The following is a 24532-nucleotide window of genomic DNA, read 5'->3' on the forward strand; positions in this document are numbered from 1 at the left end:
ACGGGGAGCTATGGGGTAACTGGGGGGCAAAAGGGGGCACTGGGGGGCAATATGGGGGGCCTGGGGGGCAATAGGGGGGCAGAGGGGCAGTCCCCCCTCCCCAGGAGCATTGGGGTTTGCGTCCCCCCCCAAGGCCACCCCCCCCATCGGCGCGAAGGAGACGCTGACACACGCTGGGGCGTCCCAGAGCTTTATTGGGGGACAGCGGGGACACCCCGGGAGCCCCCGGGAGCAGGGCATGGGGGCCAGGGTGGGGGCCCGGCTGCTCCCTGGGGGTCCGGGGGTGTCCCGGGTGGTCACAAGGGTCCCAAGAGGTCCCAGGTGGCTCCTGGTGGTCCCAAGTGATGCTGGGGGGTCCTGGGTGAGGGTCCCAGGAGCCTCAGTCGGAGCTGCTGGAGGAGGAGGAGGAGGACGACGACGAAGAGCGCTGGGGGGGGACAGCAGAGCCATGAGCCCCTGAGGGGGGCTGGGGTGCCCCCCTGTGTCCCCCCCCCCCCGGGTCCCCCCCACCTTGTGCCTCTTGTGAGCCTTCTTCATCCTCTTCTTCATCTTCTTCGCCGCCTTCTTGTCCAGCCCGGGGGGGAACGAGGGGAGCACCCCCGGCTGGGGGAGCACCCCCGGGTGCGGGGGCTGCGGCAGGGGGGGGCCCAAGGGGGGGCCCGAGGGGGCCAGGGGGGGCCCCGCGGGGTACGGGGGGGGCCCCGCGGGGTACGGGGGCTGCCCTGGCCCCCCCAGCGGGTTGGGGGGCGCCGCGGGCGGGGGGTACACGGGGTTGGGGGGTGGGACCTGGGGGGGGTACGTGGGGTTCGGGGGGTACACGGGGTTGGGGGGGGGCGCCTGTCCTGGGGGGGGAAGAAAAGAGGAGATTGAGGGGGGGGGTCTGGCCCCGGGGGGGGTCAAGGCAGCCCCCCCAGTTTGGGGTGTCCCCCTGTACCTGCACCAGGGTTCCACATGGTGGGAGACTCCAGGACCTGGCGGGGGGCACGGGGGGTGAGCGGGGACCCCCCAAACCCCCCGCTGCTGTGGGGACCCCGCCGGCACCCAGAGGAAACTGAGTCAGGGGGACTGGATCGAGCCGGGCGGCGGGGGGGCTCCGGGGGAGTCGAAGGGTTTGGGGTGCAGGGGGGATTTGGGGTTTGGGGTCCTGGGACTTCGCTCCCACCTTCGCTCCGGCCGCGGCCCCTCCCGGCAGGAAGCGGGGGCGTGGCTTATCAGGGGGCGGGGCTTAACACTGGCTCCTCCCACCCGGTTCCTGGTCCCTCCCCTGCCTGTCCCGTGCCTCAGTTTCCCCGCAAGTCCCCGTTAGGTTCCCGGAGCCCCCCTGCCTGCCCCGTGCCTCAGTTTCCCCGCACGCACCTGGCGGGCGGCGGCCCCCGGGCCGGGGTCCCCCGGGGCCGGTGCGGGTCCCGCGGCCAAGCGCTGGAGCCGCTGCAGCGCCCGCTCGGCCGAGAGCCGCGCCTCGGGGTCCGGGTCCCAGCAATCCTCCAGCAGCTCCGGCAGGGCCCCCCCGGGCTGTGCGACCCCCCCCCCCCGGGATCAGCGGGGGCTCCCCGGGAGGGGGAAACACCCGGGGGTGTCACCCCCGAACGGGGACAGCCCCCGGTGCCCTCAGCATCGCCGCTGGGCAGCGGGGAGGGGACCCCTGGGCACCGACCCCCCAAGCACCCCGGCAGAGACCCCCCCCCCGGTTTGCTGAGTCACCCCGCACCCCCCGAGACCCTTGGGGACACCCCAAAACACGGGCAGGGCCACCCCGGGTACCCTCAGCATCCTTGGGCAGCTGGGCGGGGACACCGTGGGCACCCCAAACTCCCCTGGGCACACAGGGACCCCCCCCTCGGACCCCCTGCCTCCCCCGGGACCCCCGCGGGGCTCTGACCTGGGGGGCGCGGTGCCAGGCCGGGGGGATCAGCGGCCGCCGCCTCTCGTCCGCGGCCAAACGCCGGAGCTGAGCCCCGGTGGGGCTGGAGCCCAGCTCGGCCTCGTACGCCAGCCGGAACGGCGGCACCGGGGCTCCTGCGGGGCGGCCGGGGCTCAGCGGGGCCGGGGGGCCGCGGGCGGCCCAGCCCAGGCCGGGGGGACCCTGGGGGCTCACCGGGGCTCAGGGCCTGGCAGCGGGACAGGATCTCCCAGAGCAGCAGCGCCAGCGCGTAGACGTCGGCCTGGCGCAGCGCCCGGCCCCAGGCCCGCAGGTCCAGGCTCTCGTCCAGGATCTCGGGTGCCAGGTAGCGCTGGGTGCCCGCCTGTGCCCAACCGGGCCATGAGCTGGGGGCTGCGGGGCCACCAAGGCCACCAGGGCCACCAGGGCCACCGGGGCCACCAGAGCCACCAGGGCCACCGGGGCCACCGGGGCCACCAGAGCCACCAGGGCCACCGGGGCCATTGGGGCCACCAGGGCCACCCGGGCCACCAGGGCCACCGGAGCCATTGGGGCCACCAAGGCCACCAGGGCCATCAGGGCCACCAAGGCCATCAGGGCCACCAGGGTCACCATGGCCACCAGGGTCACCGAGGCCACCAGGCCCCCGCGCCAGGCTCATGCCCCGGGCTCAGCTGGCAGCCACAGCCCACGCTGCCAGTGACATCCGGGGCGCCGTCCCCCAAGCCAGGGCTGTCACCTCCCCGTGCCACCCCACGGCACGCGTGTCACCTTGCGGATGGTCACGGCGTGCCGGCTGCTGGTGCCGTCCTGGGCGCGCGGCGGCAGCGCCAGCGCCAGCCCGAAGTCGCCGATGGCGCAGGTGCCGTCCTCCCGCACCAGCACGTTCTGGCTGCTCAGGTCCCGGTGCACCACGCTGGGCTTGTAGAGCCCTGCGGGCACCGCGGGTCACGGCGGGCACCGGGCACGGGGGGCCCGGGGCAGAGCCCAGCGCGGGGGCACGGGGCCGGGGACGCCGCGCCGGTGCCACCCTCACCGTCACGCCACAGCTCCTGGTGCAGGAAGGCCAGGCCGCGGGCCAGGGACAGCGCCAGGCGCACGCTGCCCGCCCACGTCCCCACGTGCTGCCCCAGGAAGTGGCGCAGGGAGCCCTGGGGACACGCGAGGGGCACGGCTGGGGACGTGCGGCACCCCCCCGGTATCTCCCACACATCTCCCCCCAGCAGAACCCCGTGCCCACCCCTGTGCTCCTCACTGTCCCGCACACCCCCCGAGCCCCCTCAACCCCTTGCACACCCCCGAGCCCCCCAAACCCCCGTTATCCCAAAGCCCCCTGAGCCCTCGTTACTCCCGTACCCCCAAACTCCTGTTACACCCAGCCCTGGTACCCCCCGAGCCCCCCGAGCCCCCCAAACTCCTGTTATACCCAGCCCTTGTACCCCCCAAGCCCCCCAAACTCCTGTTACACCCAACCCTTGTACCCCCCAAGCCCCCCAAACTCCTGTGACACCCAGCCCTGGTACCCCCCGAGCCCCCCAAGCCCCCCGAGCCCCCCAAACTCCTGTTACACCCAGCCCTGGTACCCCCCGAGCCCCCCAAGCCCCCCGAGCCCCCCAAACTCCTGTTACACCCAACCCTTGTACCCCCCAAGCCCCCCAAACTCCTGTGACACCCAGCCCTGGTACCCCCCGAGCCCCCCAAGCCCCCCGAGCCCCCCAAACTCCTGTGACACCCAGCCCTGGTATCCCCCAGCCCCCCAAACTCCTGTTACACCCAACCCTTGTACCCCCCAAGCCCCCCAAACTCCTGTGACACCCAGCCCTGGTACCCCCCGAGCCCCCCGAGCCCCCCAAGCCCCCGAGGTGACCCACGGCCGGGTAGAGCTGCAGGACCAGGAGCCCCCCTCGGGCGCGGGGTCCGGCCGCCCTGGTGTCCAGCAGCCTGGCCACGTTCTCGTGCTCCATCAGCGGCAGGGCGTGCACGGCGCGCTCGGCCGCGAACCTCCGGCCGGCCCCGGCCGCGAACGCCTTGATGGCCACGGGCCGCTGGCGCAGCGTGCCCCGCCACACCGCCGAGAAGCGCCCCGACTGCAGCACCTGCCCCGCGGGGACACGGCGGGGGACAGGGGACACGGCTGGCACCGAGCGTCGCCAACCCCGCGGCACCCCGACACGGGGACCCTCATGTCCGGGCACCTCTGGGGGTCCCCGGGCACCCTCAGCGCTGTTGTGCCCCCCGCCCCGGACTGATGTCCCCTCTGCCGTGGGTGTCCCCACGTCCCCTCCCCATATGGGGGTCCCCTCCCAGCATCGCCTCCATCCCTGCCCTCCCACTTGGATGCCCGCCTGGGTGTCCCCTCACCCCATGGGTGTCCCCCCGTGGGTGTCCCTCGCCTCGTGGGGTCACCCCATGGGTGTCCCTCGCCCCCTGGGGTCACCCCATGGGTGTCCCCTCACCCCATGGGTGTCCCTTGCCCCATGGGGTCACCCCATGGGTGTCCCTCGCTCCACGGGGTCACCCCATGGGTGTCCCCCCCTGGGTGTCCCCTCACCCCGCGGGTGTCCCCCCGTGGGTGTCCCTCGCTCCACGGGGTCACCCCATGGGTGTCCCCCCGTGGGTGTCCCTCACCCCGCGGTTGTCCCCCCGTGGGTGTCCCTCACCCCATGGGTGTCCCCCCGTGGGTGTCCCTCACCCCATGGGTGTCCCCCCGTGGGTGTCCCTCGCTCCACGGGGTCACCCCGTGGGTGTCCCTCGCCCCGTGGGTCTCTCTCACCCGTGGGTGTCCCTCACCCCATGGGTGTCCCCCCGTGGGTGTCCCTCACCCCGCGGGTGTCCCCCCGTGGGTGTCCCTCACCCCGCGGGTGCCCCGCACCTGCAGGAAGTGCAGCGCAGGCAGGTCCGGGCTGGGGGGCTCCGGGGGGACCCCGATTCTCCGCCCCCCCCGCGGCGGCTGCCCTGTGCGGGCCCTTGTCCAGCGCAGTCCTGGATGGGGGACACCAGGGACGCCCCCATCCGGGGACCCCCCCCCCACAGGAACCCCCCCCCAAATCAGGGACACAGGACCTGGGGACACCAGGGACCAACAGCCCCCCCCGCCAGGCAGGGGACATGGGGAATGTGACATCCCGGGATAGCCGGGACACTGGGGACACGCCAGCCCAGGGGGTCACAAGGACACCAGGGACACCCCGCCCCAGGGACGACACTTGGGGACCCCCCCGCCTCCACCCCGGGAGAGCCGCACTCCGGGAGCACCAGAGATGTGGCATTTGGGGACACCCAGGGGACATCGGGTAGGGGGTGGCAGTGCCCGGGGGTCCCCCCCGTCCCCGCCGTGTCCCTGTCCCTACCGAGGATGCCCAGGCAGATGAGGAGGATGAGGAGGAGGGGGCTGGCACCCAGCAGCCACAGGGTCCCCGCGGACCCCCCCCGGCCAGCCACTGGGGACAGAGACTGCGGTGACACGGAGCCCCCCTGACCCCCCAGGTGTCCGGGGGGTGGTGGGGGACACTTTAGGGCATCCTATGGCTTCCCCAGTCCCCCGTGAGTCCCAGCTCCCCTCACGGACCCCCCACCCCCGCTCCCCCACGGGTCCCCCGTGAGTCCCAGGCCCACCCAGCCCCCCCCCACCTGAAGGTCTCAGGATCCCCGGGGGTCCCCTGTGTGTCCCCACGGCCGAGTGCCCCCCAGAACGCCCCGGGCCCCGTACCTGGGCCCTGGCGGGGCCCCCCCAGCCCCCCGGCCGTGCCTGTCGCCGCCGCTGTCCCCGTGGCGTTGCCGTTGCAGAGGTGGCCGTGGCACAGGCACAGCAGCACGGAGCTGCCCGGGTGTCCCGCGGGGCTGGGGGCGCAGGTGGCCGAGGGACAGGCGTCGCCCCGGCCTCCCCAGCAGCCTGGGGACAGCGGCACGGTCACCCCGGGGCGCTGGGTGGCCGGGAGGGGACAGGTGGGACCCCCTGTGCGGGTCCCCCCCCGCAGCTGCTCCTCCCCAGCGCCGCTGCAGCCGCTGCTCAAGGCCAAGGCCAAGCGCAGCCGCTGGGAAGGGACCAGAACCTCCCCAATGGCCCGGCCAGGATCAGCCCCCGCTGCCTGCCCCCCTGGACTGGATCAGACCCCTTTTGTCTCCCCAAGACCCCCCAGGGCAGGACCAAAGCCCTCAATCCTGCCCAGGTCCTCTGGCCCTCCAAAATCCCCCTGGGGCAGGACCAACCCCTCCATCCTACCCCAAAATCCCCCTGGGGCAGGACCAACCCCTCCATCCTACCCCAAAATCCCCCCGGGGCAGGACCAACCCCTCCATCCTATCCCCAAATCCCCCCGGGGCAGAACCAACCCCTCCATCCTACCCCAAAATCCCCCTGGGGCAATATCAACCCCTCTATCCTACCCCCAAATCCCCCTGGGGCAGGACCAACCCCTCTATCCTACCCCCAAATCCTCCCGGGGCAGGACCAACCCCTCCATCCTACCCCAAAATCCCCCTGGGGCAATATCAACCCCTCCATCCTACCCCAAAATCCCCCTGGGGCAATATCAACCCCTCCATCCTACCCCAAAATCCCCCCGGGGCAGGACCAACCCCTCCATCCTACCCCAAAATCCCTCCGGGGCAGGACTAACCCCTCTATCCTACCCCAAAATCCCCCTGGGGAAATATCAACCCCTCCATCCTACCCCCAAATCCCCCCAGGGCAGGACCAACCCCTCTATCCTACCCCCAAATCCCCCCAGGGCAATATCAACCCCTCCATCCTACCCCAAAATCCCCCCGGGGCAGGACCAACCGCTCCATCCTACCCCAAAATCCTCCCGGGGCAATATCAACCCCTCTATCCTACCCCAAAATCCCCCTGGGGCAATATCAACCCCTCCATCCTACCCCAAAATCCCCCCGGGGCAGGACCAACCCCTCCATCCTACCCCAAAATCCCTCCGGGGCAGGACTAACCCCTCTATCCTACCCCAAAATCCCCCCAGGGCAGGACCAACCCCTCTATCCTACCCCAAAATCCCCTCGGGGCAATATCAACCCCTCCATCCTACCCCCAAATCCCCCCAGGGCAGGACCAACCCCTCTATCCTACCCCCAAATCCCCCCAGGGCAATATCAACCCCTCCATCCTACCCCAAAATCCCCCTGGGGCAGGACCAACCCCTCCATCCTACCCCAAAATCCCTCCGGGGCAGGACTAACCCCTCTATCCCACCCCAAAATCCCCCCAGGGCAGGACCAACCCCTCTATCCTACCCCAAATCCCCCCGGGGCAATATCAACCCCTCCATCCTACCCCAAAATCCTCCCGGGGCAATATCAACCCCTCTATCCTACCCCCAAATCCCCCCAGGGCAATATCAACCCCTCCATCCTACCCCCAAATCCCCCCGGGGCAATATCAACCCCTCCATCCTACCCCAAAATCCCCCCAGGGCAGAACCAACCCCTCCATCCTATCCCCAAATCCCCCCGGGGCAATATCAACCCCTCCATCCTACCCCAAAATCCCCCTGGGGCAGGACCAACCCCTCCATCCTACCCCAAAATCCCCCTGGGGCAATATCAACCCCTCCATCCTACCCCAAAATCCCTCTGGGGCAATATCAACCCCTCTATCCTACCCCAAAATCCCCCCGGGGCAGGACCAACCCCTCCATCCTACCCCCAAATCCCCCCGGGGCAGGCTCAAACCGCAGCCCCCCTCTCCCCCTGCCCAGACCCCGCGCTCGCGGGGGTCTCACCCTGCACCAGAGCGTGGCTGCGGTTCCAGATGCCGACGCAGCACTGCCCGGGGGGGCAGCGAACGGCGCCGGCCGCCGCCCCCCCCGCGTCCCCCAGCGCGCCCCGCACGCTCGGGTGCTTGTAGGACACGCAGGTCAGGTTGTGGGGGCCTGGGGGGGGGGGGGGACACACGGTCGCACCAGGGGGGGGGCTTCTGACACCCCCAGAAAGGCTCCCCCAGCCCCAGCTGAGCCCCCCCAGCACCCACCTGGGCGTCCCATGGGAGCCTCCGCGGGGCCGGTGGGAAGAGGAGCCGAGCAGGAGGAGGAGGAGGAGGAGGAGGAGGAAGAAAAGGAGAAGGAGAAGGAGGAGGAGGAGGAGGAAGGTGCTGCCCCCGCATCAGGGAGGAGAGAGCCGGGGTGTCTGGGGGGGGGGGGCAGCCAGGCCTGGCCCCCTGCCCTGCGTCACCCAAAGGGAGCTCAGCGTGCCCTGTCCCCGCTGGTGCCGCTCTGGCACCGACCGCACCCCTGCCACCCCCCAAAAACCGGCCGTGCCCCCCCAAGGGACCCCCCCGCAGACTTCCAGACAACGCCAGCGACTCGTGTTTATTACAAAAAGAACTCGTCGTTCCCCATTTACAAAGGAGCCCCCCAAAACTAACAGTTTCATCTAAGTCTTTTTGTACAAAAAAATAGCACTTTGGGACCCAAAAAAAAAAAAAATCATCCACCACCCTCCCCCCCCCTCCAAAAAAAAATCGCCTTTGGGGGGGGGAGGTTTATGACATCAGCCACCGGATTTGTAAAAACCAACCCCCCTCCCCTCCCCTTCCCCAAATTAAAACAACAGAGACGGGACGAGATCAAACAGGGAGAGAATTATTGCCAGTTTGGGGGGGCTGGACCCCCCAGAACCCCCCCGCTGCATAGAGAACCGGCCCCGGCCCCCCCGGAATGAAGGGGTGACAGTGGATTAAAGCTGGGAGATGGGGGCAGCCTCGGGGACAGCCCCCAGAGCCCCCCCCAGACCCTCTGTGGGGTGCAGGAGCGGAGCAGGGGGGGCTCATCCCCAGCCTGTCACCCCCTTGTCAAGGCACATTTGTGTTTTGTGTCCCGGGAATGGCTGGGGGGGGTTTGGGGGCTGCTGGGGGGGCTTGGGGCGGGGTGGGGGGTGCCCAGGAGCAGGGTGGGGACCCCGGTGCCATCAGAGCCAAAATGGGGGCGGTGGGATCCAGCTGTCCCCCACCCCTGGCACTGGGAGCAGCGCTGGTGGTGTGGACCCCCCCAAAATGCTCTGATCCCCCCCCCAAAAACCGCAGGGGAGCAGCCCAGGCTCTGAGCAGAGACCCCCGGGGGTCCCTGGGGTGCCCCTCCCTCGCGGCTGCGTTTCCATAGGAAAGCCAAGCTCCTTTGGGGACAATCCGTGGGGAAGGGACACCGGGGCCATCCCCGGCAGGGGACACGCCGGGGACATCCCAACACCGGCTCCGGGATCGGGTTTGGCACTTGATCCCCTCTGGGGACAGAGCTGGGCTCGGGGAGGGGGTCGGGGGTGGGGGTAAAATCACCAAATTGAACATTAAATTAAGAAACCTCCTGTTTTTTGTCCCAATCCTTTGTGGGTTTTGGGCTGGGGGGGTTGGGGGGGGGAGCTCATAGTGCTTCACAGGGTTATTAAAATACAAATGCTTAAAGTTTCCTATATAAAAATATACAAATGCAAAAATAGATATCGAGAGAGAGAGCTGGGGGGGGCTGGGGGGGCCGGGCCCTGCGCCCCCTCCCCAGGGAGCTTCTGCTGCCTTTCCTTTTTTTTTTTTGCGTGTTTAAAAAAAAAAAAAAAAACAACCCAAATCAAAACAAGATTCCCGCTGGCTCCCGGAGCTCCCGAGCGGGGCAAAGCCCGGGGATGGAGATGGGGCAGCGGGGTCAGCTCTGCTCCAGAGGCTGCCCCGAGGGACTCCGGCACCTTCCTGGCACCTGCCCCGTGGTCTCGGCTCTGCCGGAGCTTCTCCCGGGAAAGGGGAGCAGGAGAAGGGTGGGAAGCACTGGGAGGAACAACGCCCCAAGGGCCCGGGGCAGGAGGGATGAGAGGCCCGGGGCAGTTGGGATGAATGGCCTGGGGCAGGAGAGATCAACAGCCCGGGGCATCCGGAGCAGGAGGGATGAAGGCCCGGGGCAGTTGGGATGAAGGCCCGGGGCAGGAGGGATGAAGGCCCGGGGCAGTTGGATGAAGGCCTGGGGCAGTTGGGATGAATAGCCCGGGGCAGTTGGGATGAATGGCCCAGGGCAGGAGGGATGAAAGCCCGGGGCAGTTGGGATGAACGGCCTGGAGCAGGAGGGATGAAGGCCCGGGGCAGTTGGGATGAAGGCCCGGGGCAGTTGGATGAAGGCCCGGGGCAGGAGGGATGAAGGCCCAGGGCAGGAGGGATGAAGGCCCGGGGCAGGAGGGATGAAGGCCCGGGGCAGTTGGATGAACGCCTGGGGCAGTTGGATGAAGGCCCGGGGCAGTTGGGATGAAGGCCCGGGGCAGGAGGGATGAAGGCCCAGGGCAGTTGGATGAATGGCCCGGGGCAGTTGGGATGAAGGCCCGGGGCAGGAGGGATGAAGGCCCGGGGCAGGAGGGATGAAGGCCCAGGGCAGTTGGATGAATGGCCCGGGGCAGTTGGGATGAAGGCCCGGGGCAGTTGGGATGAACGCCCGGGGCAGGAGGGATTCGTGGATCTGCCGTGATCCTGGGGGGTCTCCCCTCTGCACCCCCCAGAGAGAGAGGGGGTCACGCCCCAACCCCAAAACGGGAGCGGGGAAGCTCTGGGTCAGCTTTGTCCCCTCCTCCTCCTCCTCGGCTCCACAGCCCGGGGTCATTCCAGGGCCAAAGCTGCTGCTTGGGAACAATCCCAGATTTCCCCCTCCGGGGATCCGCTCCCCGCACCCCACAGCCCCCGTTTGGGGACGGAACCCAGGCAGGGCGGCCGGGATGTGCCTGGGGCAGGAAGAGGAGGGTGTGGGAGGAAGAACGGAAAGGACCGAGCCCTCCCACGGCGGGAAGCAGGATCCTGGAAAACCCTTTTTGGGTTTTTTGCTTTTTTTTTTTTTTTTTTTTCCCAAGCTGTCCCTATTTCCAGCACCCTTTCTTTTTTTTGTTGGTGCCACAACAAAACCCTTGAGTGTCCCTCGTGTCCCTGCGGTGCTTCCCCCTCGCTCCAGACTGGCTGAGCTCCGCAGATTCTCCTTTTTCCCGATTATTACTATTATTATTATTAATTCCAATGCTGGCTGTAATTTAAAAAAATCAACTTTTCCCCCCCGAGGAGGCTCCAGTTGTTCCCCCCAGGGCTGCGTCCCAGCCCCTCTGTCCACGACCTTCCCATGGAGCAGCTCCACTCCCACGGGACGGGGAGCCTCGCCAAGAAAACGGCTGGAAAAAACCAAGATCCGAGAAAAAAAAAAAATAAAAACAACACCTGCCAAGGCAGGGGAGGGCAGTGGGAGTCCAAGGGTGAAAAATCCAGCGGGATCTCCCCCGAGAATGCCAAAGGAATGACGGAGTCACCTCAGAGCAAAGCGTCCGACAGCCCGGGGAGGGGGGTTGGGGGATTCTGGTGGGAAATGGGATCCAGGGAGGGAGGGAGAGCTCGGGCATCGGCCAAGGTGCCCCAGAGGGGTCGACCTGCTCCAGGATAAGGCATCAAAGGGACCACGCCATGGTCACAGCAACATCTCTCCTCTCTCAAACGAACACATTTTATATTTTTATATATATAATAATAATATAGAATCTTTTCTCTTCTTTTTTTTTTTTTTTTGGATTTTTTTCGCTTTTTTGGTTTTTTTTGTGTTTGTTTTTTTGTTTTTTTTTTTTTGTGTTGTTTTGTTGGTATTTGTCATTGGGGTTTTTTTTTTTGTTTGGTTTTTTTTTTTTTTTTTTTTTTGCTAAAAGGACCAAGGCATGATGACGCCAAGGGACCTCGGGTGGGGAGGCAGGAGGGGTGGGGAGGAAAAACGGACAAAAAAAAGGGGGAAAAAAAAAAAAAATCAAGCCGAAATTAAAAAATATATATATATAGCTCTGGCCTTCGAGTGGAGGTGGCAGCGGTGCCGGGCTGGGGTAGTGCTGGAGGTGCCGACGCCGGCGGCTCCGTCGCCGTCCCCGTGCTGGCCGCGGGCTCAGAAGCCGTTGCCGCTGATGTTGATGGACTGCAGGTCGGCCACCTGCATGACGTTGATGCCGCTGCTGGCCAGGCGGGCGATGCCCTCGGGGCAGATGGCCTCCATGGCCACCATGTTGGTGGCGATGAGGGCCGAGGGCGTGGCGCCGCCGTTGCCCTCGGCCGAGGCCGCCGTGTCCATGGGGACGGCCGAGACGTTCATGGCCACGTTGGTGGCGCCTCCCTTCTTGTTCTGGTGGGTCTTGATGTGCTTGGAGAGGTGGTCGCTGCGCATGAAGCGTTTGGGGCACTCCGGGCAGGCGAACTTCTTCTCTCCTGCGGGAACGGGACAGGGGCGTGAGGGACGCCGGGAGCGGGGCGGGATGGGGGAAGAGGTTGGGATTTGGGAGGAGGGTCCTGCCCTGGAGCGGAGATTTAACACACTTCAGAAGCTACTAAACCATAATTAGTAAAAAAATACTACCTCAGTTTCTATGCAAGTCTATGTGGACTTTTCCCACAATATCCAGCCCAAGATAACATTCAACCTTGCATCTTCCAAAGTAAGTGAAAACAAATGAGCACAGGACTTTTCACTCAAGGATCCACTGGAATCTAGTTCCACTTTCAAAAAGCCCAGTATTTGCTTTGGCTTCAACAGAAAATTCCCAAATATAAACAGAGGCAAGTAATCCCTAGGCTTCTATGCATAAACTGAAAAAGCAGTTTTATGGTTTGAAATGTTCACTAATCCGCTTTGACACAATAATTTTATTTGCCCCAACCTCTCAGGTGAGTGCTCCAGCACACTGGAAATTTTGGGAAAAGGTTCCTCCCCACGAGAATGCTCAGGCTCTGGAGGGGCTCTCAACCCCAAGAGCTCGAGGCCAACGCTGCGGGACGTTGGAATTTCAGGTGCGGGGATCCCCAGGGCTCAGGGCGGCCATCCCAAAGAATCCCCAGCGCCCTGGGAGCCCGGCCCCACCTGTGTGCGTGCGCTTGTGCCGCTGCAGCTCGTCGGAGCGGGTGAAGCGCTTCCCGCACAGCACCCAGGTGCAGATGAAGGGCCTCTCCCCCGTGTGCCACCGCAGGTGCGCCCGCAGGTGCGAGGTCTTCCCGTACACCTTCCCGCAGCCCGGCACGTGGCAGATGTGCTGCTTTTTTTTCCCTGGATCCCCAGAGCTCCTGCAAGAATGGGGGAAGGGTTAAACCCGAGGGAATTTCGGGTGGTGCAGCCTGGGATCTGCCGGATTAGGGCTGGTGGTCCCATGGGATCGATGGGTTTGGGGTTTGAGGTTCAGCTGGCTCGAGAGCCAGGTCCTGCCCTCGGGTCACAACAGCCCCGTGGGACACTCCAGGCACGGGGAACTGGGGCTGGAAAGCTGGGAAAGGACCTGGGGGTGCCCAGGTGGCACTCGGGGACACGGGTGGCCTTGCCAGGGCTGGGGGAACAGCTGGAGCCGATGATCTGAGGGACCCTTTCCAGCCCAGATAATTCCACAAATCGAGGCACTTTGGGGGTGCCGGGGCGCTCCTGGTGCCACACCCGTGGGCAGCAGCCTCACCTGCCCTCTCCTTCCTTGCAGTAGGGACAGGTGCAGGCTTCCCTCCGCGTTTTCCGGCCCTGCTGGGGCTGGGGGTCGGGGCTGGTCTCCCCCTCCTCCACGGCCGCGCTCTCGTCGCCCAGCCCGTCCCCGCTGCTGCCGTGCAGCCCCAGCTGGGCCCCGTGCTCACCTGCAAGGCAAGGAAGGCACGAGGTCACAGCAGGCTCCTCACCCGGGAAGGAGGGACTCCTCTCTGTGAATCCCACCCTTCTCCCTCGGCTTTCCCCAGCCTGGGGCTCTCCCTGCCCTCCCCAGCCCCTGGATCTCCCACATTTCCCCCATTTTGGTCCAGGCCTTTAATTTATTTCCAGGGGCCGTGATTGCAGCCCCAAATCTGCCTTTTTTCACACCAATTTCCTCACAGGAAGGACATGCTGTCACCTGAACGTGGCAGCTTTGGGACAAATTCACCTTTTCCCCAGCAATTTCCTCACAAGGAATCTGATTTCTGTGCCCCGAGTGTGGGCACAGTTTCAGACAAGCACACCTGGGTTTTTATCTCATTCCAGGGATGCTCTCCCAAGGCTGGAAAATGAAGCTCCAGGCGGGAATTCTTCCCAAAAAAACCCATCTGGGACTTTTCCTGGTGCTGTTTCCAGCAGCTCCAGCGAGGATGAGGCAACAGGAAGGCCAGTGGGGGTGTCCTGGGGCTGCTGGTCACTCACTGCATCCCCTCTCCACTTTCCAAAGCTGGCATTCCCAAACCCCCGCCCACGATCCTTCTGGGAAGCCCTGCTGAGACCAGCACCTCGGCCAAGCAGGGAAATTTCCTTTACAATCCCGGTTTTCCACGTAGGAGCTCCGAGGCAGGAGCTGGGGGAGGGGGGTGGGAGAAGGATAAATTTCAAATCCCCCGTGAGGCGCAGGCTGGGCGCTCCTGGAGGTGCCAGGAGGGAGTTTCACAACCCAGAGACAGCGCTGGGAATGAGGAAGAATTCCTGGCAGGAACAACCTCCCCAGTCCCTGCTAGTGCCGGTGCCAGCAGGCGTCAGCGGTGCCTGGGCAAAGCTCCACGGAGGGACAGGAGCCACCAGAACGGGTCCCTGGGGCTCAGGAGGGACAGGAGCCACCAGGAAAGTGAAGAAATCTTCCCTAAAATCCAAGCTGAAGCTTCCCAGCACAGCCTGAGGCCGTTTGCCCTTGTCCTGTCAGCTGGGAGAAGAGGCTGGAGCAGACTGGGGGGAGGTTTGAGGGATCCAGATTCCCTGGGAAAGGCAGCGCTGGCCTGTCGAGGACACCCAGAGCTCCAAGCACCCCCCAGGAGCAGAGCCTGGGCAGGAGCAGCCAGGATGGCACCGGGGGCTGGCACCTGGCACATAACCCCAGGTGTCACGAGGACTGTCCCTTCATCCAGCCTGGGACAGAGCCCTGGGCTCTGCCCCTCACCCCTGGGAGCAGGGGAATGCTGTCCCAGCCAGGCCTGGAGAAGGGAACTGTCCCCTCCAAAGGTGACACGATTTGCAGCCCGGCCCTCGGCGCCACATTCCCGAGCTCCCTGCCAAGCTGAGGATTTCAGGAGCTTCCCAGTCCCTCCCTGCAGCTCCCGTGACGTGTCTGCAGTCACAGCCCCGCACCGAGGGAGCCTGGCAGGGGTTTTTAAGCTTCCTAAGCCAGCACCAACAGCTTTGTGCTCCAGCCACGGATTAGAGATTTCCCCGGATGGGAAGAGCTGCTGGGAGAAAAAAAAAACCCAATAACAGAAAGAAAAAAAAAAAAAGCCAAGAGAAAACACAGAAACACAGCTCTTCCCCCAAAAAAACCCAACACAAGTTCTTTCCCCAAAAATATACCAGGGAGGGGGAGAATCCTGCCAGGATGCCTTGGAATGGCTTCAATCCTCCAAGAGGCAAAAGGCTACACGGCGTTTTCTGGCCTTTTGGCGCTGGGGGAACAACCCCAAATCCTGCTGGAGATGTGTGGCAGCCTCTCAGCGAGGTATCAATGCAGGGCAGCAGATCCTGGAGCTGCAGGGATCATCCCACCCCAAGCAGGAGCTCTGAAATCTCTGGGATAGGACAGGTTCAGGGCAAAAGTGGGCAGAGAGGATAATTCACGTTTATTATCCCTGCTAATACACGTCCCTGCTAAGACTAAAGCTTCCCTGGAGGCTCCACACTCGGGTCAGCAGAGCCCTAGAAAAATATATTATTAATAGAGCAAGAGGAGGTTTAATCCTTGGGAAAAGCCTGAGGAGAAAGAGGGATTTTGGGAAGGCAGGAGAGGGGAGCTGCCCCTGGCCCGGCTCCACCAGCGACCTCTGAGACCCCCCCCAGGAATGAGGCAGTTTCTGGTGTCCCACTAAAAAACCCCAAACCCCGGAATCTTGGCTTGGGCATTCTCTGCAGACAAGGTGCTCCTTGTGCAGGGAAAAGCTGGGGTTTGTTTGCTTTATTTAGCAAACTACCAGGAGGTGAGAAATGCCCGGCAGGGAGGAGAGAGCAGCTCTCACACCCACCCTGGCCAACCCCAGGCAGGGGAACAGACCCCGTGTTCATTTTTAGGGGAAGAGCTGGAAATAAAACCCAAAACCAACAAACCAGGGCTGACTGTGCAAACTGTGCACCTCTGGCAGCCGTGCCTGGGCAGAGGGTGAGGGGGGAGAGCTGGCACCAGGCACGACGTGGCTGCCAGGCACCAGGAAGTCTTCAGGTGAAAAGAAAGAAAAGCAAAACCTGGGGACGCGCAGCCCCAGCCTCTCAGGGTGCGTTCCTGAAAATACCTCCAAAATCCACATTTCCTAGCTCACAACTCAAGCTCTCCCCATCTCCTGCCCGGTTTTTGGGGTCGCTGCCCGGCCCAGAACAAACCCCAGCTGCTCCAGACACACCAAAGAGCTGCACAAAGGGACAAGGTGGCTTTGGAACGATGTCCCCTTGGTTTTTTCCCCATCTGATTCCATCCCTGATTTGCAAAACGAGTTAATCTGCACCAGGAGCTCATCCATGTAAATGAGCCAAGCTCTGGCTCAGCAATTCCTTGGAGATCGGGGCCGTGGAGAGGGAACCAGGGGATGGGGCAGGCTGGAAGCCTGCAGCCCAGTGAGTAATTGGGCTTTAGTCTGGACTCTGATGACTCCAGAAGCCACTCCTTGGGCAGCTCCTGTAATTGCTGGAGGTTTCTGGGCATCAGGATGAGCGACACTTCCTTTGGAGAGGGGATAAATTGGGATGGAGCCAATGGAATGAGTGAAGTGGGCTTAAAAGGGAGTTGAGGCAGGGAATCACCTCGTCACCCACTTTGCCAGGTCCCTGGATCCCCCAGGATTTGCCAAACGCCTCTGTCTTGCTGCAGGCTGACAGACAGAGCCCCTTTGCCCTTCAAATTCCTGCCTGAATTGTCACAAAACCGTGAGGAAGCCTCTGGTCCTGCCTTGGCTGGGGTGAAAGCACCCCGAGCAGCACAGGCAGGTCCCACCAAAGCACCCCTGCCATCCAGGCAGAAATCCCTGTGTGAGGGCTGTGGAAGGAGGAAAATGCCTGGCTGAGACAGGGAAGGGCAATTCCCAAGGTGGGGAACCCCAGCAGGCACCTCCCACCTCACCCGAAGCTCTCCCTCACGGCAATCAAGAGCGGATGCTTTCCTGAGCCACAAATCCCAAGTTTTTAATCCCAAGGAGGAACTGATGCCTCTATCACCCCCAGGATCTAACCCAGGCATCCTGGGATGGGGTGGGAGGGGAGGAGGAGCCGTCTGGACGCTGCCAGCCGTGCCAAGGTGGGAGCCGACGCTCTGGAAAGGAGCCACGCGGGAACTCCCCCAAAGCCAGGAGCCAGGACATGTCTCCGGTGTGGGGTGATAAGGACGGGGCTCCAGCAGGCCTGGGGCTGGCCCAGATAAAAGGGAGAGGCAGATCAGGGCCTGGCAGACGGGTCTGGAGCCGGGACCTCTCCCGGGAGGAGTCACGGGGTGGGTGCCGCGCACCCGACCCGTCCGACCGGCACGGCCGCCAGCCCTTCCCAGCCCCGCTGAGCCTGGCCCGGAGCAGCAGCAGGGAGAGGAAAAGGAGGAGGAGCAGGGCTGCCCCATGGCGTCCAGGACCCACAGGGTGTCCCCCACGGGGACTTTGTGTGGGGCACAACCTCACCCGGACAGAGCTGCCACGACACAGGCTCTGCTGGGATCGCTGCCCTTCTTCCCAAGCGAACCCTGGGCTCTCGGGGGGGTTCGTGCCAGTGCCCAGGGAACGACACGGACAGAGGTCAGCCCAGGAATCCAGAGGGGATGTGAAGTCCAGCCTGGCTGGGATTCAGAGCAGGAAGTTTCACAATACGCTGGTTTGTGATGTCACGGCTGCCGTGAGACAAACAAGGGCCGCCCGTCCGGCCGGCCAGGGCTCGGTTCCCTTCTCCCCTCCCGCCACACTCGAGGCCATGTGGATGCCTCATCCAGGCCCTGCTACAAAGCTGCCCTTAAAAACCAGCAAACAGGACACAATCAGGGCTTTGTGCCACCAGCCTGGCTCCGGGAAGGGCCCTGGAAGGACGAAGAGGGAGCAGGGAAGGGTTTGTGGCACACATTGCCAAGGGCTCCTGCACCCACCAGGGACGTCCCACTGCTCGATTCCCCCACATCCTCCATCCAAGGAGCTGGAAGGGAGCTCGTGCTGCCCAGAAAATCCCAATGCCACCCAACAGCTCCATCCAGCCGTGGAATCAAACATCCCAAAACGAGGGATAACCCTTGAGTGCCCCCAAAACAAGGGGGTTTAATTGCAGTGCTGACCTCTCTGGTGGTCACCTGTTTACCCAGCACATTCCTCAGCCAGGTAGGGCTGGGACAGGGACGTGGCTCTGCCAGGGACAAGGACATGGGGACAGAGCCACTATAAAGACACCAAGCTCAGAACAGCCCCTCTCCTCCTCCCTACAGCAAAAGAGGAAGAGAAACCCCGATGTCACAAAATCCCCACCATCATCCCCCTCACACAGGATGTCCCCTCCCTGGGCGGGCTGGGGTGACACTGAGGTGGCTCTCAGACCCCACTGAGGTGTCACAGCCCCCACCTGAGCCCCAGACCCCGTCCCTGCCTCACCTGGTGCCCGCCCATGTGGGCAGCGCTGGCAGCAGCCCCGGGAGATTTTGGGCCCTGCCAGCTGAGGAAATCCCCCCTCCCTGGCTCTGGGGGTGCCCTCCCCAGGGGCAGAGCCAGTGGAAGGGCCTGTTTGCCCACATGCCACCCCTGGTGGCCACAGACCCGCCCCTGCCTCTGCTCCTTCCCAGCCTGGCCAGGGAGCCTTTGAGACACCCTATTAACACAGACCCCGAGTCACACCTGCACAGAGCTGGGCTCTGCATCCCACCCAGGAGCAAAAAAATCCGAGTTTTAAAGACCTTTTCAGGTGTTGTTTTCTCCCTGAGGGATTTTTCCCCTGTCAAAAAACCGGAGAAAACCTCATTGGCGACAGACCCGAGGGGCTGGGAGCCACAGCCCCCCATGCATGGGGTTCAGGAGGGGACACAGAACTGCCCAGGAGGCCGAGCTGAGCTCTGGAAGGGGCAGGACACGCAGTGCTGCCAGCCCCGGTGGCAGCTGGGGCTACCACACCCCTGGCTGGGCACCTCCTCCTTCCCCAGCAGCCCGGAACACGCAGCAGCATCCAAGGAAAACCAGCCACAGTCTCCTCCCCAGCCAGGGTTCATTTTCCATCTGCCTCCCCCCGGAAGCACAGGAGCTTTTCCTGCTCCAAAAACCCTTCCCAACTGCTTGCCTGGAGCAGAAACTTCCAGCACACGTGGAGGCTTGGAAAACGCTCTGGGATTTGGGAAGCGTTGGGAACAAACCCCTCCCTCAAATTCCCATCGGAGAGCTTGGATCCGGAGGGACGCAGGTCTGGGGGGGGCTCAGTACCCCTTGGAGAGGGGCTGGCGGTGGCTGGGGGGACAAAGGGACCCATTGCCACGTCTGAAGGACACGGCCAGAGAAAAACTCCTCTGGCCTGGAGTCCTGGATCAGCGCCAGGAAGCTCTGTGCTGGCCACAGCTTCCCCCCTTTCATCCCAGGAGCCTCCCGGCCCATCCCACAGAGCTGGGGCTCCCCCAAAAAACGCTCCGAACCCTGCTCTGGCTTTTCTTTTAAAATGTCCCCGTGCCACAGTGACAGTGCCAGCGTCACATCCTTGGGGCTGGGGACAGAGCCAGGAGGCCCCGCTGCTGCTGCGGCTGCGCTCATGGGGAATTCTCCACGGCGGATCAAGGGCTGAGAGCTGCTGAGCTAAAAAAAAGGAGAGGAGGAGGAGGAGGAGGAGGAGAAAGAGGAGGAGGAGGAGGCGGTTGCATGGGTGGTCTCTAGAACGTTCCTCCCTGTTCCACCTCCTCCTCCCTGTTCCACCTCCTCCCTGTTCCACCTCCGAGGGCAGAGCCAGGCACGAATACAGGAACTGGGCTCGCCCATGCCTTTCAAAACAAGGAAGGAGCCCGGGAGCACCCAGGGAAGGAGCCCCGGCCTCGGCAGGAGCCGCCCCCGGCGCGGGGATGGCAGCGAGGGGACCCCGCACACCCCGCGGGTCACACAGGCGTGTCCCCCCCGGGTGCCAGCCCCGCTTGTGGGAGCCCCCCGCGGGTCCCTGCGCTGGGGGAAATCCAAGGATCAGGCTAATCCCGAGGCTGGAGTGACCCGTGGCTTGCCTGCGAGCCAAGCTGCTGTAGCAACAGCCCAAAATAATGCTGCAAAACAAGCCCGGGGGAGCGGCCGCCGCCTCTCGCGAGAGGGAAGCTGGGGCTGGATTGAGCAACATTTTCTGCTGCCTCTCAGCTGTGACTAAATCCAGCAACAGCCCCTTTTAGCCAGAGCTAAAAAAAAAAAAAAAAACGGAAAAAAAAAGCCCGAGGAAAACAGTGGAAAAGCGAGAGGAGAGCGTTCCCAGAACTGATCCTTTCCGTGCAGGAGCTGAGCAGGCTCCAGCTCGGTTCCCACATTCTCGTATCCTGCTTTTCCCAGGCTGTGGGAGACGGCGGGATGGATCCCTGGGGATCTGAGCACGGTGCCCCGTGCCCACGGGACCGGCTGGGCCACGCTGAGGTCACGCAGTCCCGCGCCAGCACCCAGACACTTAATGAGCCCTTTCTTCCGCCCCTGTGAGGAAATTCCCCGCGGCTCCGTGACTCTGTTTGTTTTCATGGGCTTTTCAGTTAATCCCTGTGTTTTATGGCCATGACTCCTCACAGGCTCAGCCAAGGAGCCGAGCTGGACTCGGGTCCTCAGCGCGGCCCTGACCCGAGACTCCTCCAGGGCAGGACAGTGGCACAAAACCAGGCGTTCCCCTTCTTCTCCACTTTCCCCCCCTACAGCCACCTCCTCCCTTTTCTTTCCAAGACTTAAACTCTAAAAAGACCTTTAGCAACACCCTCCTTCCCCAGGGCCAGCACAAGCCCCACCCCGGCCGCCAACACCATTTGACACCAACCACGCCCAGCCCAGCCGGGCCCGGCGTTTCTCCGAGGGACCGGGGAGCCCAGCACTCACCGGGGGCGTTGGCGATGGCCAGGGGCAGCCCCTGCAGCTGGTGCACCTGGATCCCGGACGCTCCCAAGGCACTGAGGTTAATAGTCTGGAGGCCCGGCACGGAGGAGAGCTGGGCGGCGTTGACGGTGACGGTGCCGCTGGGCAGGGAGGCGATGGGGGTCAGCGTGGTGCTGGTGCTGCCCGTCTGGCCCAGCGACACTCCCTGCATGGGGGCCAGCGTGATTGTCTGCGCCTGGGGGTTCTGCACCTGCAGGTTCTGCAGCTGGATGGTCTGCCAGCTCACCTGCCCGTTGGGACCCACCGTGGGCGTGCGGATGATGATGGGGCCGGAGTTGGGCACGGCCTGGAGCTGCAGGTTCTGCAAGGTGTCTTGGGAGATGGCTTGAGTGGCAAAGGTCTGGCCAGACAGCGGGGTGGTCTGGAGGGCTTGGATTGTCTGCCCTCCTTGGACCAGCTGTGGCTGGATCAGAATCTGCTGCTGCTGCTGGGACTGCTGACTCTGATCCCCCTCCTTCTGCTGCCCCGGCTGCAGGGCCACCCCGGACACCGGGGTCTGCAGAGAGTCCGAGCTGGGGACACTGCTGGCCCTCTGGGGGGTCTGCGCCTGCACGTTGGTGCCCACCGTGGCGCTGGTGGAGAAATTCATGACGCCCACGTTACTGGTGGTGGTGGTGGTGGAGTAACTGTTGGCGTTGGTGAAGAAGGCGCCTGAGCTGGCCTGGGACGTGGCCGTGCTGCCCGAGCTGCTGGCAGCCCCCGAGGTGGCCGGCTGGGAGCTGCTGTCCGGCGAGCCCGAGCTGCTGAGGGTGCCCGTCTGGGACGTGGGGGCCAGGCTGGCGGCCACGCTGTTGACCGGCAGCAGGGTGATGTTGCCGTTCAGGGCCACGGGCACGTTGGCCACGTACTGGGTCTGCCCGGAGAGGCTGTTGTTGGCCAGCCCCACGCCCTGGATGGGCACGGCCTGCTGCAGCAGGTTGGGCATGGCGATGAGGTTGCTGCCGCCCGCACGGCTCGTGATGATCTGCTGGTTGGAGCCGGGGATGATCTGCAGCTGCCCCGAGGCATCCTGCTGCACGTTCACCTGCGCTGGGGTGGTGGCAAACTGCAGCTGCTGCCCGTCGATGGTCTGGAACTGGGGGATCACCTGGTACTGGATGTTGGGGATGACGCCCGGCAGGCCTGTGAGCACCTGCTGGTTCTGCAGGCCGGACGCCGAGGTGACCACGTAGGGCCCGGTGCTGACCGGGCGGCTCTTGGAGGCGTCGCCGCCGTTGCTGCCGTTGCTGCCCGGCTCCTTGGAGCCCGTGGGGGTGCTGGAGCCTGCCGAGATGATCTGCCAGCCGTTGGCCGACTGGGTGAGCTGGGCGGCGGCCGCGTTCAGGTCCAGCTCGCCGCTCCCGCCCTGCTGGCCCTGGGAGCTGTTGGAGTTCTCATTGGGAGACTCCATGCGGCTGCAGGTGGCTGCCAGCAGGGCCAGCGGGGACGGCTGTGACTCCTGGGGATGAGAGGAGGAGTTACAGGGGTGGGAGGGTAGGCCGGGAGTGGAAAAAAAAAAAAAACAAAACAAACGGGGAAACAAAAAAAGAAAAAGCCAAAAAAACAAAAACAAAAAAAAAAACCAACTTAAGAAAACAGGGAGGAGCATACTCAGAAAAGATAAACACTCCTTCCTGAAAAAACCCACCCACAGCCGGAAAAATACAACTGCCAGGCACGAGGCTGTCAGGCCGGGACAGCCTGAACCCACACGGAAAAGCCTTTTGGGAGGGAGCCTGCCTTGGAAAGCCAAGAGAGGAGAGGGCTCCTCCACCCCCAAGCCGGGGAATCCCCCCGAGGCAGGACAAGCCCCCAGGAAGGAGGGTCATTCCTGGGCTCCCCGAGCTGGAGAAGGGCCAGCGGGGGCCGTGGTGTCACCGGGAGCAGGGGAACTGCGTGTTTGCGAGGGGAGCCGGGGAGGAGGGGGAGCCACGGGCGCTGCTTGGCAGCGCTCAGCCTCCTCTTCCTGCCCGCGCTGAAACGCTCGCCTGGGCCCAGCAAACAGCTCGGCCCGGGCCTGGACTTTGCCACGGGCTCCCCGGGGCCAGCGGGGCCGGGCGGGGGCCGATCCTCCCCCCAACTCACCTGCGCCTCCCCACCGCCGGCGCTGCTCGTGCTGCTGGCGTCGCCTTCGCCCTTGTCGGGCTTCACAGCCGACATCTCCTCGGTGCTCTCTTGGTCTGCGCAGGAGGGAAGTGACAGCCCCGGTTAGGGACATTTTGGGGCAGGGCAGCGGCACGAGGCTCGGGAGGGCCGGGCAGGGCCCGGAGGGGACACGGCGGGCTGGCTCCGGGGGGACCACTCGCTCCTGGCGCAGCCGGGAAGGGGCTGCGGAGAGCGGGGAGCTGCCAAAGAGGAGCTGGCAGCGGGACAGGGGGGGAGGACCCGGCTCGGCTCCAGGGCCCGGCTCCTCCCCGGCCGCTCGGGACACTCCCTGGCCCCCGCCGAGGTGCTCCCCGGGCCTCCCCCTCGCCTGGCCCGCCGGCCGGGGCACACACCCCTCCCGCCCCGGGATTCCCCCGCGCGGGTCCGGCCCGCGGGATCCCCGGCCCGGGGCTGCCCCGCCCGCGACCCCCCCAGCGCGGGGGGCCCCGCTCCCACCGAGTCCTTCCTCCGCCAGCGCTCGGCAGCCTCCTCATCCTCCGCCGGCCACCGGGGCTGCGCGCCCCGCTCCTGCCCTCACCCCCAGCGCCCCTCTCTGCGGGGTCTGCGCCGGGGAGGGGACGCTGGACGCCCCCCGGCCGCTCACTCCTTCCCGCGGCCGTCCCGCACGGCCCCCCCGCCCTCGGCTCCCGCATCCGCCCCCGCAGGGCGCCGTGCCCGGGAATGGGGGGGAAAGCCCCCCGGCCGCTGCGCTCGCAGCCGCCCACCCCCACGGCCTCCCCCGCCACCTCCGCGCCCGATCCCCCGGGATCTCGCCCCCCCCCCCTGCCGCCCCCAGCCCCGGTTCCCGGGGCCTCCCCATCACTCCCCGCCGCCCCTCCTCCGCTCCAGCCCTGCCCGGCGCGGCCGCCGGTCCCTCCCCCGAGGCCTTCCCCCCTCCCCCGGGTCCCTCCCCCGGCAGGTCCCCCCGGCGCGGCGCGGCGAGGCCCGGCCCGGCGGGGCCCGGCCCGGCGGGGCGGGGCCGCCTCTGGCCCCTCCGAGCGGGCGGGCGCCGCCGCCTCTGCGTGTGCCCGGGGCCCCGCGCGGCGCTCGGCCCCGGCCCCGTCCTTACCGCTCATGGTGCCGGGGCCGGGCCGGGCGCGCGGGGCGGGGCGGGGGCGCGGGCGGGCGAGCGGCCGAACCCGCCGGTGCCGCCGAGGGGCTGCCGAGGGAGGGGCCGCGCGCCGCGGCCGCAGCCCCGCGCCCCGCCCCCGCCGCCCCCGCAGCCAATGGGCGCCGAGCAAGCGGCGGAGCGACGGGCGGCGCGGCCAATGGGGAGAGAGGGCGGTGCGGCGCGGGGGGAGAGGAGGGCGGGCGGGCCCCGCCCCCGGCGCCCCGCCCCGTGGGGGAGGGGGAGCGCGGCGGGGCGGCGGCCAATGGGGGCGCGGGGGGGAGTGGGCGGGCGGCGGCTCAGCCAATCGGCGCCCGCGCGGGCTCGCAGGGAGACCCCGTATGGGCGCGGCCGCGGCGGCGCGGGCCGCGGCGTGACGGACGCAGGCCGCCGCCAGTGGGGCGCGGGAGGCGGGGCGCGGCGGTAACTGGCAGCG

At 65.4% G+C, this 24532-nt stretch overlaps 2 protein-coding genes across 5 annotated transcripts; both read right to left on the minus strand.

Annotated features, from left to right (window-relative positions):
- Positions 1-174: 174 nt before the first annotated feature.
- On the minus strand, positions 175-7935 carry AMHR2 (anti-Mullerian hormone receptor type 2). 2 transcript variants are annotated; one of them, XM_053967498.1, is made up of 14 exons: positions 7863-7935; positions 7615-7764; positions 5628-5771; positions 5230-5319; positions 4752-4861; positions 3751-3975; positions 2916-3030; positions 2651-2811; positions 2096-2243; positions 1880-2016; positions 1357-1512; positions 935-971; positions 511-842; positions 175-427 (listed from the first exon to the last, which is right to left on the minus strand). In XM_053967498.1, the coding sequence occupies exons 1-14, from the start codon at positions 7873-7875 to the stop codon at positions 380-382; spliced, it is 1866 nt and encodes a 621-aa protein (XP_053823473.1). In that variant the 5' UTR covers positions 7876-7935; the 3' UTR covers positions 175-379. The 2 variants fall into 2 exon arrangements, with proteins under 2 accessions (XP_053823473.1, XP_053823472.1); XM_053967497.1 differs by having other exon boundaries at positions 5589-5771.
- Positions 7936-8185: 250 nt separating this feature from the next.
- On the minus strand, positions 8186-24126 carry SP1 (Sp1 transcription factor). Of its 3 annotated transcripts, none has more exons than XM_053967480.1 (6): positions 24058-24126; positions 22929-23023; positions 20808-22302; positions 13307-13475; positions 12727-12926; positions 8186-12077 (listed from the first exon to the last, which is right to left on the minus strand). In XM_053967480.1, the coding sequence occupies exons 1-6, from the start codon at positions 24062-24064 to the stop codon at positions 11761-11763; spliced, it is 2283 nt and encodes a 760-aa protein (XP_053823455.1). In that variant the 5' UTR covers positions 24065-24126; the 3' UTR covers positions 8186-11760. The 3 variants fall into 3 exon arrangements, 2 of the variants coding, with proteins under 2 accessions (XP_053823455.1, XP_053823456.1); XM_053967481.1 differs by lacking the exon at positions 24058-24126 and adding an exon at positions 23445-23576; XR_008435205.1 differs by lacking the exons at positions 8186-12077; positions 12727-12926; positions 13307-13475 and adding exons at positions 15095-17169; positions 17430-19556.
- Between the last annotated feature and the right edge of the window lie 406 nt (positions 24127-24532).

This window comes from Vidua chalybeata, chromosome 30 (assembly GCF_026979565.1).
Source record: "Vidua chalybeata isolate OUT-0048 chromosome 30, bVidCha1 merged haplotype, whole genome shotgun sequence".
Classification (NCBI taxonomy): Eukaryota; Metazoa; Chordata; class Aves; order Passeriformes; family Viduidae; genus Vidua; species Vidua chalybeata.

What these genes read in the sequence shown, in the direction of transcription:
- AMHR2 (XM_053967497.1), bottom strand. An exon ending in TCCTGCAGCTCTACCCGGCC is followed by an intron (nt 3,031 to 3,750) that starts GTGGGTCACCTC and finishes GCGTGTCCCCAG; the next exon opens with GGCTCCCTGCGCCACTTCCT. An exon ending in CTGCCAGGCCCTGAGCCCCG is followed by an intron (nt 2,017 to 2,095) that starts GTGAGCCCCCAG and finishes GCCGCCCCGCAG; the next exon opens with GAGCCCCGGTGCCGCCGTTC.
- SP1 (XM_053967480.1), bottom strand. An exon ending in CCGGCGGTGGGGAGGCGCAG is followed by an intron (nt 22,303 to 22,928) that starts GTGAGTTGGGGG and finishes TCTCATCCCCAG; the next exon opens with GAGTCACAGCCGTCCCCGCT. An exon ending in TGCAAGGAAGGAGAGGGCAG is followed by an intron (nt 12,927 to 13,306) that starts GTGAGGCTGCTG and finishes CCATTCTTGCAG; the next exon opens with GAGCTCTGGGGATCCAGGGA.